The sequence below is a fragment of the Chanodichthys erythropterus genome, chromosome 18 (assembly GCF_024489055.1).
Source record: "Chanodichthys erythropterus isolate Z2021 chromosome 18, ASM2448905v1, whole genome shotgun sequence".
Taxonomy (NCBI): Eukaryota; Metazoa; Chordata; class Actinopteri; order Cypriniformes; family Xenocyprididae; genus Chanodichthys; species Chanodichthys erythropterus.
The window spans coordinates 18,671,306-18,685,304 of NC_090238.1; the positions used below are offsets into that span (position 1 = coordinate 18,671,306).

General features: G+C 36.3%; 1 protein-coding gene across 14 annotated transcripts in view; it reads left to right on the forward strand.

Annotated features, from left to right (window-relative positions):
* The window catches only part of syne1b (spectrin repeat containing, nuclear envelope 1b), a 138,199-nt gene that overhangs the window by 36,064 nt on the left and 88,136 nt on the right, over positions 1 to 13,999 (forward strand). For all 14 annotated transcript variants that reach the window (XM_067367829.1, XM_067367827.1, XM_067367828.1 and 11 more), the window contains 20 exons: positions 4,299 to 4,501; positions 4,591 to 4,755; positions 4,989 to 5,141; positions 6,573 to 6,716; positions 6,802 to 6,969; positions 7,211 to 7,369; positions 7,623 to 7,787; positions 7,932 to 8,066; positions 8,742 to 8,900; positions 8,988 to 9,196; positions 10,053 to 10,161; positions 10,246 to 10,410; positions 10,763 to 10,930; positions 11,022 to 11,198; positions 11,708 to 11,848; positions 12,165 to 12,325; positions 12,426 to 12,576; positions 12,752 to 12,979; positions 13,056 to 13,154; positions 13,771 to 13,958. In XM_067367829.1, the coding sequence (XP_067223930.1) occupies positions 4,299 to 4,501; positions 4,591 to 4,755; positions 4,989 to 5,141; positions 6,573 to 6,716; positions 6,802 to 6,969; positions 7,211 to 7,369; positions 7,623 to 7,787; positions 7,932 to 8,066; positions 8,742 to 8,900; positions 8,988 to 9,196; positions 10,053 to 10,161; positions 10,246 to 10,410; positions 10,763 to 10,930; positions 11,022 to 11,198; positions 11,708 to 11,848; positions 12,165 to 12,325; positions 12,426 to 12,576; positions 12,752 to 12,979; positions 13,056 to 13,154; positions 13,771 to 13,958 (3,247 nt within the window). The remainder of the gene's footprint in view (positions 1 to 4,298; positions 4,502 to 4,590; positions 4,756 to 4,988; positions 5,142 to 6,572; positions 6,717 to 6,801; positions 6,970 to 7,210; positions 7,370 to 7,622; positions 7,788 to 7,931; positions 8,067 to 8,741; positions 8,901 to 8,987; positions 9,197 to 10,052; positions 10,162 to 10,245; positions 10,411 to 10,762; positions 10,931 to 11,021; positions 11,199 to 11,707; positions 11,849 to 12,164; positions 12,326 to 12,425; positions 12,577 to 12,751; positions 12,980 to 13,055; positions 13,155 to 13,770; positions 13,959 to 13,999) is intronic.

Sequence of the window (13,999 nt, forward strand, 5' to 3'; positions counted from 1 at the left end):
GGCAGCCTCATTCTGTCAAACGTCCTTGAAACATCATTACAGTGGCGAAACAATTGCTCTGGACTAATAATTATTTCTCACTGAAAATGACATTCATTTGTCACAAATGAATGTTCAGGTCATATTTCACCCCAAAATCAAGGGGAAAAAAGTAACAATTATATTTTGCATAATGAAAACTGAACCTATTTTTAGACCCGTTACAGTTTTCTTGCATTGACACATTATTTTCAGCATAAGCATAAGAGACTTCTTTCAAAAACATTTTTAAAAAGTCTTACTGATCCCAAACTTTTGAACTTTCTGTAGTGTCTGTGTATTCCAAAAGGAATGTCCAGATGGGATTGTTTTTAATGATCCTACAATAAAGCGATAAGCCCCAAGAAGCCTTGGTTTACAGTGAATTTATAACAGCTAAGGGGAGTTGTTAGGCACAACGTGGAGCGGAAAACCCCCTTATAAATTCACTGTAAACCACAGCTTCACGGGGCTTATTGCTTTTATAAAATAGTTACCACACAATACAAATATTAACAGCAAAAAATATGCATCAATGCAACTTTCATGAAGTAAAATCATTAAAAGGCTTCCTTCCGCTGGAAAAAAATAGTCCCTGACTGTGAACAGCAACAGAAGTTTTATTATTACGCCATTAGATGGCGGCAAAGATTGTCTTTATGAGTGAGTCACTCAGTAGCAAAGACTTTTATATTGAAATTTGTGAACACGGACCAAGACGCAAATGACAAATGCTTTGACTAGTGCTGTCAGTGTCAGCAGGGCACGGGGAAACCTATTAACTGTTAAAAGGAAAAGATCGCAGCAGACATTCAAACGGATTTTTAATATGAACATAGGACTGACCTGAAGGAAAATGCTAAATTTGAATGCAGGTAATACACAACATCTCTCTCATGATACTTTTCTACATAATACAGCTTAAATAAACAAAATCAATACAGAACAAACATATGTTTACTTTGCTAAGAGTGTTTGCTAAGACTGATGCAGCAACATACACATTCAGTGGCGCAGCGATACTTAGGTAATGAGGTCAACTCTATGTTTTCGGGAATTTTACAACGGTAAACAGAATTTTAAAGGTGCAATGTGTAAATTTTAAAAGGGTCTATTGACTGAAATGCAATATAATATACATAACTATGTTTTCAGTGGTGTATAAAGACCTTACATAATGAACCGTTATGTTTTTATTACCTTAGGATGAGCCATTTCTATCTACCGCGGGTCCCCTTCCATGTTAAGTCGCCATTTTGAACATTTACATACTGCACCTTTAAGGGGCTCGCACACCGGACGCGAAGCTCAGCGCCGCGCAGGGCCATGACACATCCTTAAAATTTGAACGCATTGTTTTCTATGAGTGTACGCACACCGGCGGCGACATTCGCCCAGAAAACAATAGAAAACAATGCATTCGAATTTTAAGACATGTCGCGGCGCTGCGCGGTGCTGAGCTTCACGTCCGGTGTGTGAGCCCCTTTAAGGTATCTGACAACATTATTTAGCAAAAAAAAGGCAAGCTACAGCTACAAGTTTTATTTTATTATACAAAAAAAGGCATAGAAAATCAAAAAGCTCACAGGAAAAAGAACCAGTTATTAATATTTTATTGGTTCTCTTATTTTTTCATGTTAATAAATTCTTTGTATGGAAGCCTGGCCAAAAATTGTCCGCACAATTTGGCATGTGTTATTGCATATCACAAATAAAACAATTGTCTCCAAACACAATTGCAGCAATTGCAAAATTTTAATAATACTTGAATAAAGGGAGAAGATGTCAATTCTCATTGGCTGGAGATCACTTTTGGCCACTACTGTGTGTGTGTGTGTGTGTGTGTGTGTGTATATATATATATATATATATATATATATATATATATATATATATATATATATATATATATATATATATATATATATATAGCATTACAGTAATGATAATATTATTAATATTATTGATAAATTTGATTAATTTTGCATTATAATGTTCAGTGTTAGGCACGTTACTTTAAAAAGTAATTAGTTCTCACAAATAGTAATTGAGTAACTAATTTAACTAAATTAAGTAACTAATTTCCAGGGAAAGTAACTATTGTGTTACTTTAAAAAAAAAAAAAAAAAAAATCAAATATGTCAAATAACCTGGATGCCCCCAATATTAAATATGTTAAATGAATGAAATGGACACTAAATAGAAAAAAATATTATTATAAAACATTCTACACTAATCTACACTATTTTAATGTTGCTGTGGGACAATGTGAGAGACACCTATCCAATTCAATATATTATTGTAAATATATCATTACTATAGTGGAACAATAAAACAAAATAGATGGTTTAGAACTTTCAATATTTATTGCACAGACCACAACTGGCCAACAAATAAGTCTAAAAAATAAATTATGCTTGATCCTTGCTCGCATGAATTTTCTCTGTATTTTACTATGTGCTGTTAGCCATTAAAGAAAACATATTTAGTTTCATATTTATGTTTAAATAGGCCTATTATAATGTTATTTTTTAATTTAATCTATTTGATTGTGAAAAGTGAACAGCATGAGTAAGAGAAAATATCATAAGAATTGCAATATATCGGGAGACATGGAGTGGGTCAGACATGATTTTGATCGCCTTTGAAAGCCTTTCTTTGAAGTAAATTTTGTTTTGTAAAAAGTGTAAGCCTAACTTAATTTTAATCAATGTTTAATCAACCAATTGCCTGGATTTAATAAATAAGAACCAAATATAGCAGACAATATAATCATAGCATGGAGGCGCAGGCGCGATCACTTGCACGTGAATTGGAATGCGTCTTATAGGCTAAATGAACCGAAACTCAGTGTATAGGCTACTTGCCTCACAGACATGAGAAATATATCTATAGAAAGCTTGAAATGTCTACTCTCTGATTATGTAATCCGAATTAAATGTGCATTCTCTTTCACTATGCAGAGATGATGAGAGTCAGCAATGTCAACTTCATCTTTGCAGCCGACACTGATTCAGAAAACATTAGTTTATTAATAAACAATTCAAATGTCTCCTTGCTGTTTTTATCACATTCATAATCATTACTTTTGTCAGTTCTTTATGGCAAGCTTTATATGTGTGCTTGAGTGCTATATTACTGTATGTAAATGCTAAATATTAAGGTTTATTCTCTCCAGTATTTAAGAAATTAAATTAATATAAATTTGATTAGTCAACTAATTGCTTAAATGAACAACTACTAGTTGTCTAGAAAAAACTTATTTCACATATTTTCGATCCAGCATGTCACAAAGGGCTTTCCGGTTTGAGCTTGCGCTCTGTTCGCATACTCTGACACAGAGCATCGTACATTATTATCCATTTAAAATTATATTTCTGTATGACTAACCTGTACTATTTTAACCTATGTGTCCCACCACAACACACACACACACACACACACTAGAGAAAAAACTTTGCAGGTCCTATGGCTACTTGGATGAAAACCGCTTCAGTGAGCTCAATTATAGTAATGCCGCATTTTATTAATGCCCATCTCTGATAATGCTACATAAATTAACAATTCAAATATAGTATTAATTTATGCAAAATATAATTTCTTATTTTTGTTCTTTTGAAAATGGCAAAAAACTTGACCTGGATATGTTTTTGACAGTTTCAAAAACAGATTCACTCGAATACGAAGGGACCATGTAAGGTGTAGTAATGTGGTTTAACTATTTCATATTCCAGGGTGTAAAATCATCAAGAGAGGTGAGTTTAGAGGAACCAGATTACTCTGTAACAACTGACTGTGTAGATAATGTGCTTGATCTAGATTGACTGTGCACAAGTGTTTAACATCAGATTATAGTGTTTTCACTTCTACTAACACTAGCTGTCAGTTTATCTACAGTAGCTGATGCTCCACTACAGTGCACACCTTCTTGACTGTAGGGATTGATTTGTATTTCTTGTGTACCTCAAAAATCATGCATTTGTTTAAAAGGAATAGTTAACCCAAAAAATGAAAATTATGTCATCATTTACTCACCCTCAAGTAGTTCCAAACCTGTATGAATTTCTTTGTTCTTCTAAACACAAAGGAAGATATTTGGAAGAATGTCAGTAACCAAACAGATCTCGCCCCCCCATTTACTATCATAGTAGGAAAAATAAATAATATGGTAGTCAATGGGGGCTGAGATCTGTTTGGTTACTGACATTCTTCTAAATATCTTTAAGTATGCAAGACTTTATTATTAATCAAGTTTTATTCATAATGTGATTTTCATTCAGCTGAAGATGTAGAAGGGGTGAATAAATTTCTGAGCGAAGCAACAGCGCAATGGAAGAACCTGTCAGTGGAGGTACGCAGCGTCCGCAGCATGCTGGAGGAAGTGATCTGCAACTGGGAGAAATACAGCAGCACAGTGGCCAGCCTGCAGGCCTGGCTGGAGGACGCTGAGAAGATGCTCAACCAGTCAGAGAGCGACAAACGGGTGTGTTGACAAAGTCTGTGACTTTCAGTTGAAATGGGATTAACGCCAAACAGCTATTGCTTATTCAAACAGTGTGAATTCTTTTGTAGGAGTTTTTCCGTAATCTTCCACACTGGATTCAGCAACACATGGACATGAACGATGCTGGAAACTTCCTCATTGAGACATGCGACGAGACTGTGTCACGAGAACTCAAACAGCAGTTGCTCCTTCTCAACGGCAGATGGAGAGAGTTGTTTGTCAAAGTCAAACATGTAAGAAAAGTGGCGTCACGTTTAAGGTTTTTTTTTATCATAAAGGGCTCATGTTCTATACTGCACATATGCTTTGAGTCATGGTTTCCTTCACCAAAAAAAAAATGTAATTTTTTCATGACAGTTTTCCTGAGCCATCACTGATTGTCTGTTGCTTTTGCACCTTTTAAGAAATAATGTAGATGTTCATGCTGGTGTAAACATAATTCTGATGATATATATATTTTTCATAGTATGCAAGAGCAGATGAAGTGGACAAACTGAGGAAGGATTATGACGATGGGATTGAAGCTTTAAAAGCATTTATTGACACGGCCAATGAAAGGATGAACACTCCAGTTCAAGTTTCGTTTCTGAACATACGGACATATCTACAAGACGTTGAGGTAATCAGAGTTCACATTGCCTACTACCTGGCTCTCTGAAGTACTTGATTCTGATTGGTCAATTACAGCATAAACCCCTTTAGAGTAAAAAAAATCCCTCAAATTTGCGACATTTATCAGCTGGCTTATGTACACTACTGTTCAAAAGTTTGGAGTTGGAAAGATTTTTCAGCATTTTTCATATAAATCTCTTATGCTCACCAAGGCTGCATTTATTTAATCAGTAATACAGTAAAACAGTAATATTGTGAAATACGATTACAGTTTAAAATAAATGTTTTCTAGTTTAATATATTTTAAAATGAAATCTGTGATGGCAAAGCTGAATTTTCATCATCATTACTCTTCAGTGCCACACAATCCTTCACTCTAATATACTGATTTGCTGCTAAAGAAACATTTCCTATTATCAATGGTGAAAACAATTGTGCTGCTTAAAGGGTTAGTTCACCCAAAAATGAAAATAATGTCATTTATTACTCACCCTCATGTCGTTCCACACCCGTAAGACCTTCTGAATCAGATCTTCTGAACACAAATTAAGATATTTTTGATGAAATCCGATGGCTCAGTGAGCCCTGCATAGCCAGCAATGACATTTCCTCTCTCAAGATCCATTAATATACTAAAAACACATTTAAATCAGTTCATGTGAGTACAGTGGTTCAAGCTTAATATTATAAAGTGACGAGAATATTTTCGGTGCGCCAGAAAAACAAAATAATGACTTATATAGTGAAGGCCAATTTTAAAACACTGTTTCAGGAAGCTTCGGAGCGTTATGAATCTTTTGTTTCGAATCAGCAGTTTGGAGTGCCAAAGTCACGTGATTTCAGCCGTTGGCGGTTTGACACGCGATCCGAATCATGATTCAATACACTGATTCATTTATGCTCCGATGCTTCCTGAAGCAGTGTTTTGAAATCGGCCATCACTAAATAAGTTGTTATTTTGTTATTTTGCACCAAAAATATCCTCGTCACTTTATAATATTAATATTGAACCACTGTACTCACATGAACTGATTTAAATATGTTTTTAGTACCTTAATGGATCTTGAGAGAGGAAATGTCATTGCTCCCTATGCAGGCCTCACGGAGCTATCGGATTTCAACAAAAATATCTTAATTTACATTCCGAAGATTAACAAAGGTCTTATGGGTGTGGAACAACATGAGGGTGAGTAATAAATTACATTATTTTAATTTTTGGGTGAACAAACCCTTTAATATATGGAAACTGTGATAAATAGTAAGTTAAAAAGAACAGCATGTATTTGAAAATAAAAAATGTCACTTAATGCACCCTTGCTGAATTTTTTTTATTTTTATAAATCTTACCGGCCCAAACTTTTGAATGGTAGTGCATGTAATGTTTACTGCAGTATCATTGGAGCTAAAGATTATATAAATATCAACTAATTTCTCGTAGGACATCAAGCACAAAGTGCCGTCCATGGAGGCGGCGTACAAGACGGCCACACGTAACGCGCAGCAGCTGACCAAAGACATCACAGAGGAGGAGATCGCACAGATGCTGAGTACCATGGCAACCATCAAGGATGAAATCAGCAAGGTGCCTGCCCTGTGTTTTCCCCCATGAATTGCCACATTAGACCATAATCACATCATCTCACATTATACCTCAATGTCTGGTTCAGATAAGAGAGAGAATTCTGCCCCTGCTGAGGGACTCTCAGGCCATGCTGCCTCCATTAGAGGAAATGGAGAAACATATCACTGGGTTCTACCAATCGCTGGAGAAGGCGAGCCGCATCACTTCCTCCCGGGACTCTGAGGCTCCAGGAGACTTCAAACAGAAGTGTCAGGTGATTAAACGCCCCAAGCTTTTAGGGTCATGATACTGTTTTCACCACTTTAAAGGCCTGTTCATGTTTAAAGAAATTAATTATAAGATTTTAAACATGAGTATAAGTAATATATTATACAATTATACAATATACAATTTGGTGTGGATAGGCTTTAAGATTTTGAGAGCACTTAATAGAATAAAATGTATTTGCCATTAATTCTCTCTCTTTGTATTTTCTCTGTATATACAATTAACAGGAGCTTGTGACCTATCAGCAGAGCTGTAAAAAGTGTCTGTCAGTGATTGATAAAAACCATCAGGTCATTCTGAAATCATTGGACACCAGTAAGAACCTAAAACACCTGGACACGTCACTGCTAGAGAGGAGAATCACTGAGCTTCAGGCCTCTTCACAGGTGGGAACTGCATCCGTGGAAGAAGAACATCCTGTCTTATTCAAAAGAATGACTTTTATTGCAAACTTTGGTAGCTTGGTAAATCTGAGCATAGTTTGAGATCGCTTTTATCGCAGCCTTTTACTCTGAACAAAAATCTGAGAATCAGGTGAATTAGGCAGAAGTCATCCATTTGGTCTCTTTGCAGTATTGGAGAAACAGTTGATGTTTCAATTGTGTCTATTTGTGTTTTTGTATGCTTTATCTCAAAAAGGGTATGGTAAAAGAAACCACAGAATGGAAGAGACACGTGGAGGCGAACAGCAGCCTGATGAAGAGATTTGAGGAGTCTCGTGTAGAGCTGGAGAAGGTTCTGAAAATAGCTCGCAGCTCCATGACTGAGAGAGGAAACCCAGAGGACCTTCTGAAAAAGCACACTGTGAGAAATGAAACCCAACAGTCTATTCTAGTGCTTGGCAAATAGGCTGAAAGCAGAGTTTGAATTTATTTGCTCTCTAGGAGGAAATGAGCAGAGAAATTTCAAAGATGACATGATTTCATATTTCTTTTGAATGTCCTGCAGGAGTTCTTTGGGCAGCTGGATCAGAGAGTTCTCAATGCTTTTCTTAAAGCCTGTGATGAACTCACAGATATTCTACCTGAGCAAGAACAGCAGAATCTACAGGAAACAGTCAGGAAACTGCACAAACAGTGGAAGGTCAGAGAACACTTGCATCTTCTTGTCTCACCTCACAATATCATCCATCTCTGTAGCGTTTCAAAAGGTTTTAAGGTCCCACTTTATATTTAGTGGCCTTAACTACTATGTACTTACATCAAAAAATAAGTACAATGTACTTATTGGGTTCATATTGAATTGCAAAACACTTTTGCTGCTATTGAGGTGGGATACGGGTAAGGTTAGGGACAGTTTTGGTGGTATGGGTAGGTTTAAGGATAGGGGTAAGGTGGAAGGGGTGGAAAGTCTAATTATAAATGTAATTACAGAAATTAATTACAGATGTAATTACATGCAGGTGTTTTTAAAATATAAGTACAATGTAAAAACATGTATGTACACAATAAGTGCATTGTATCAAATTATTAATTTAAATGTAAGTACATAGTAGTTAAGGCCACTTAATATAAAGTAGGACCGCTTTTAATATTTATCTATCTATCCATCCATCCAGCCATCCAAATTATTGTAAAATTATGTTAGAAGTTATGCTAACCCTCTTTCAAATGGTCAAACATTCAAAATAGCTTTAATTTGGTTCAATACAGGGTTTTTAAGTGGTTTGATGTGGCTATAAACTATAGCTTAAAAGTATAAGGAAAAACAAGTTTTATTGAATTGTACCAACAATATGAAAATGCATGTTTTCTGCAGGATGTCCAAACAGAGATTCCCTATCACTTGCTGCACCTGAAGGTGGAACTGGAGAAGAGTCGCCTGATGACATCACTGCAGGAGTGTCAGGCTGAACTGGCCCGTGAGAACCGCAGTCTGCCCAGCATGGGCAGTGAGAGGTTAATCAAAGAGCACAGGGTGAGGGTGACCTGCATTAAATCCTCTATACTGTACTGGTTTTGTCCTTTGAAATAGGGAACACTTACGTTTGATATTTTTATGTAGATGTTTTTTAAGGAAAAGGGTCCTCAGGCTCTTTGTGAGAAGCGGTTACAGCATATGGAGGAACTTTGCTTGAAGCTTCCAGAGAGCGAACAAGCCCATCAAACTTTGGAGAACACTAGGACAGCGTTTGTGGAGGTCAAAGAGGAAATTGATGGCACGCATCTGAAACTAATGCAGCACCCTGATAAGTGGAAGGAGTTTAATACCAGGTGAACCTTTGGTCTTCTCTATTGAATACTATTAATTAGTTTAAAAGACATATTCAGTATATAGATATTCAGTAATATTATAAATTTAACGGCATTGACACTATCGGGTGAGAACAAAATTTGAACTGAATTAAGCTGGATAAAAACACTATTTTCTTGCTGTTATTGAACTGAATTGAATGAACAATAAGTAAATGATATGAGCTGAATAATGATACTATTGCTGTTTATAGCTGAAATGAGCTGCTTATAGCTGAATTGAACATATTTCATAATTGCTTAATCAACCAATCAATCAATCAATCAATCAATCAATCAATCAATCAGTCAATCAAAGTTTATTTATATAGCTCTTTTCCAAATAAATAAATGCAGTTCAAAGTGCTTTACATGCAAGAACAAGCAATTGGCACCAGAATTGAAAATAACAAATGAAAATAGAACCACAAATAGATTATAACAATAACATTAAAAAAATAAAAGAATAAAATAGAAAATCAGTACTAAAATCATGAGATTTTCTGTTATTTGTTATAATGAACTTTGCAACATTGATACAGTTATTGAACTGAATTGAAAAAAACTTTGAACTAAATTGAACTGAATAATGACAATATTACCTTCTGTAGAGCTGTTTTACATTTTCATGTTTGATTTAATTTTTGCAATTATTTGTGTTGTATTGTATAAAGCACTATTATAATGCAATAAATGTAATATAAGTGTATAAATAAGTGTGACATGACTAATGTACTATTGTTATGTAAAGTCACTGCTGAATGATTTAAATTAATTTTATTAATTTAAATATCGGTAATCATTAATCATTAATAATGACTTATTTGTGTGTTTGCAGGTTCTCTGAACTCTCTGCTTGGGTTACGTCGAAGGAAAGTCAACTCAGACTTCTGCGAAACAGAGCTGGAGACCCCAGCAAGTTCGGACAGGTCAAATCCACAATTGAGGTGAGAAATAAAGATGGAAAAGAAATGGAAGTGGAAAGAAAAGTGTGAAAGGTGTGTGAAATGTTGTCCCTTCATGAATTGCAGAGTCTGAGAAACGATGCTGAACTACAGGAGGGGAATGTGAGCTGGTTGAAGACGCGATTGGCTGCTCTGATAGAGGTTTGCACCGAGAGTGACGCCCAGAGGCAGGGAGCCGCCCTCAGCAAACTCTCCAATGACTTTAAGGGTTTCCTCACCTCCCTTTCTGAGGTAATATGCACTCATTTTAAGAACCATAGATCAAAATCATCTGTCATATAAGCAAATATGGTCACTGTTAGCTGCTTTGGATGAAGGAAATCAGTCAGATTTAGTCAGTCACTAAATTCAGTGTTTAAACAGTGGTTAAGCTTTTATCAAAAACCTAATAAAAGAGAAATAAAATAAAATAAATAAAAATTTTGCCCTCTTAGAATCAAACAGGATTTTGTGCTACTGTACCTTTTAAGATGTCTGTTTAAAAAAGAAAGAAGAAGAAGAAGTCCTGTTTTCCTTGTTCCATTTTATGATATTTAAATATATAAAAATAAGAATAGATGATTGTATGTGTGTGCTGTAATAGTCAGAGAAGGTCGTGCTGGCGGTGAGCGACTGTGTGCAGTTCAGAGAGGAGGTGAAAACTACACTGGAGGAGTTGACGCAGGGTCAGCAGGAGCTGCAGTCAGAGATCGGCAAGATTTTGGACTCTGAGTCTGTCAGAGAAGCCCAACAAATGCTGATGCTTTATCAGGTAACATTTTCACTGAATGAATCACAACCCTGAGATATGAAGCTGAAAATCATATTTATATCTAACATTCATGTGCTTTCCAAACGTACAGCAACAACTGAAGCGTCTCCGGCTGAAGAGGAAGGAAATGCAAGAGCAGATAAATCGTGGAAAGCAGCTCCAGATAGAGGAGACCCTGGAGGAGAGCTTACAGGAAGATCTGCAGAAACTAGAGACCACCTTGAGCAAAATGGATCAAAGCACAGAGTCACAGGAAAAGAACCTGGAGGTGAGGATAATAATAATAATAAGTTTATGTTATTTAGTGCCGTTCTGCAAACTCAAGGTCACTTTACAGTATTATTACAAATAAACATAGCAGCAGACAAAGAAACAATACAGATAAACTGAGATGGATAACATAATAAACTGAGGTAGATATTCAAGTCAAATTAAATATTTTTTTTTATATGATAATATTATTTATAATATAATATAGGGGTAACACATTTCAAGTAACAAGTAAAGTAATGCATTACTTTTGAATTTACAACAAAATACAGTATCTGAGTTACTTTTTTAAATAAGTAATGCAAGTTACTTTTTTATGTTCTGTATATTCTATAGAATGTTGAATGAGGATGTTAATTCAATAAAATCCATTCATTTTATTTTCATTTGGAAATCATATTACATTCAAAGTTAAATGTGTTGTGAATGCAGTTGCATGTTGATTGAGCAGATCAAATATTTTCTGACTTTGAAATAATGATGGTGAATGTCGCTCTATGTTATCAGGTGACTTTAGCTGCTTGGCAGGAGTTTGACAGTCAGCAGGCAGCAGTGAGGGAGTTTGTGGGTAAGGTGCGATCAGTCACGGAGAGAGAGATGAACTTCAGCAGTCCAGACAGTCTCAGCACAGAGCTGGAGCAGACTAAGGTGAGAACAACACCTGATCTCCATGGGCTCAGTGTAATGAATCACCTTTAATTAAACATGAGCGTCTTTATTGTGAACAGAAGAGCTGCTAGAGCTTTTACAACCCAAATCCTCATTAGAAAATGCTCTGGCAATAAAACCTTGTGGAATAAGCCTCACAACAAGACATTGTAACAGAGCCAGTATGCACTCAACTGTAACCCAATAAACTTAAGTCTTTAATTTCGAAATTGATTATTTGGTGTATTCTGCCTCACAAAAACAAAACACAGTGTCACAGAAATGTTCACTTTATCTGTTGCTGTTATTCCTGTAGGATCTCTTGAAACAGTGTGAAATGGAGGCCAGACAGGTGAACACTCTACTCAAGAGGGCCACAGAGATCCAACTGGGCCCCAAAAATCAGTCTCTCCTCCAGGATCAAGCACGTGCTCTGAGTGAACAAGTGGACAAAGTTGAGACTGGACTCAAGCGAGAGTAATACCCTACTTTATTTTATATCTAGACAGATACATTAAGAGTTGTCTATCGATGTATTATGAAATTATAATATCATGATTACTGTCTAATTTTTCAGTGTGAAGACTTTGGAGGGAATGAAAGATCAGTGGGATTCTTTCGGGACTGAATTTGAAGCATTTTCCACATGGATAACAGAGAGAGAAAGAGAAATGGATGCCTTGAAAAGCTCCAGCACACCTTTGGACCAGCAGATCTGTACTGTAAAGGTGCAACAATAAATATATCATTATATAAATGAATAAAGCATCTGCTTGAAATGACTGCATGGCTTCTATATTTATTTAAAAACTTTTATACTTCTTTAGAAAAAATAACTTATTTGAATGAATTAAATTCTATATACATTTTCTATATATTTTATTACATATTTATGGTGGACAGTCAATCAGAGAAGGTCTGCAGGAGAGGTCAGAGATCCTGTCTAATCTGGAGGAGAAGTCTCAAGCGCTGGTCCAGTTTGTGTCCTCTGGCGAGTCTGCACGAATCAAAGCCCGTCTGACACAGATTGGCAGATATTGGGAGGAGCTTAAAGAGAGTGTGGAACACCAGAATGGACAGTTGGAAGAGAGCTCCTCCCACCAGACGAAGTTTAATGCCAATCTTCAACAGGTATGTTTGAACATGCTGTTTACTGCAGGCTTAGTAAAGTCTTATGTTGCCTAATGACATTGCATCCTTTTAAAAGGTACAAACAGAGGTTGAAGATATCCAGAAGAAACTTGACAGCCCTGTCACCTCCTGTGTGTCTTCATCTGAGACCTACAAAACTCTACAGAGTCACATGGTATGATACCTGCATGTAATTGTAAACAATTCTGATTAAGGGTCTATTCACACTTGTAGTTTGGTTCTTTTGGTCCGGACCAAAAAAAGAAAATTAGTTCCTTTATTTCGGTTCACGCTGTTACTTTTAACACTGAACGTAAACATGCAAAACAGTAAGTTTTGTGACAGAACTGGCTGAACATCCAAAACTGTGTGCTGGGCTAAATGCGCTCGTTGTATATGCATACATATGGAGTTTACAAAAAAAAAAAAGCACAAAGAATTCTTCCGTTGCACACAAACAAAGACCTGTTGCAAGAATACAGCTGTTTTGACCCCTGTACAGAGCTGTGATGGGCAATGTAGCTCCTATGATGAGAAAAAGGGGCTTATTTTGTGATATCATGTCCTGATTTTGGTTCATTTAGTTGTCTTTGGTCAGTGTTGCGTTCATATTTCAGTCTCGGTCTGCTTGTTTGGTGTGCACCAATGTTCGTTTGGCAGCATTCATACTTTTTCAAATAAACCGCAGTAACAGAGAAAAAGGTCGTTTCACTCAAACCGAACCTGCCAAGTGTGAACGCACCGCTATCTGCACTAATTCAGTCTGAATAAGTGATTCGTTTGATTTTCAGGATATGTTCCAGTCCCTGGAAAAGCTGAGAGCCACCCTGCAGTCTCTGTGTGCTGGCGCCCGCAGGCTCAGTGAGAGGGAGAAGGCCGAGAAAGCTGTGGCAGCCCTTCAGCAAACTTATGAGCAGTGTTTAAAACAGGCCAAGGAGAGACAGAACCAAATGGAGAGCCTTCTGTCACATTGGCAAAAGTATGGTTATTTTCACTGTTGGTATCTAATGTATTTACATA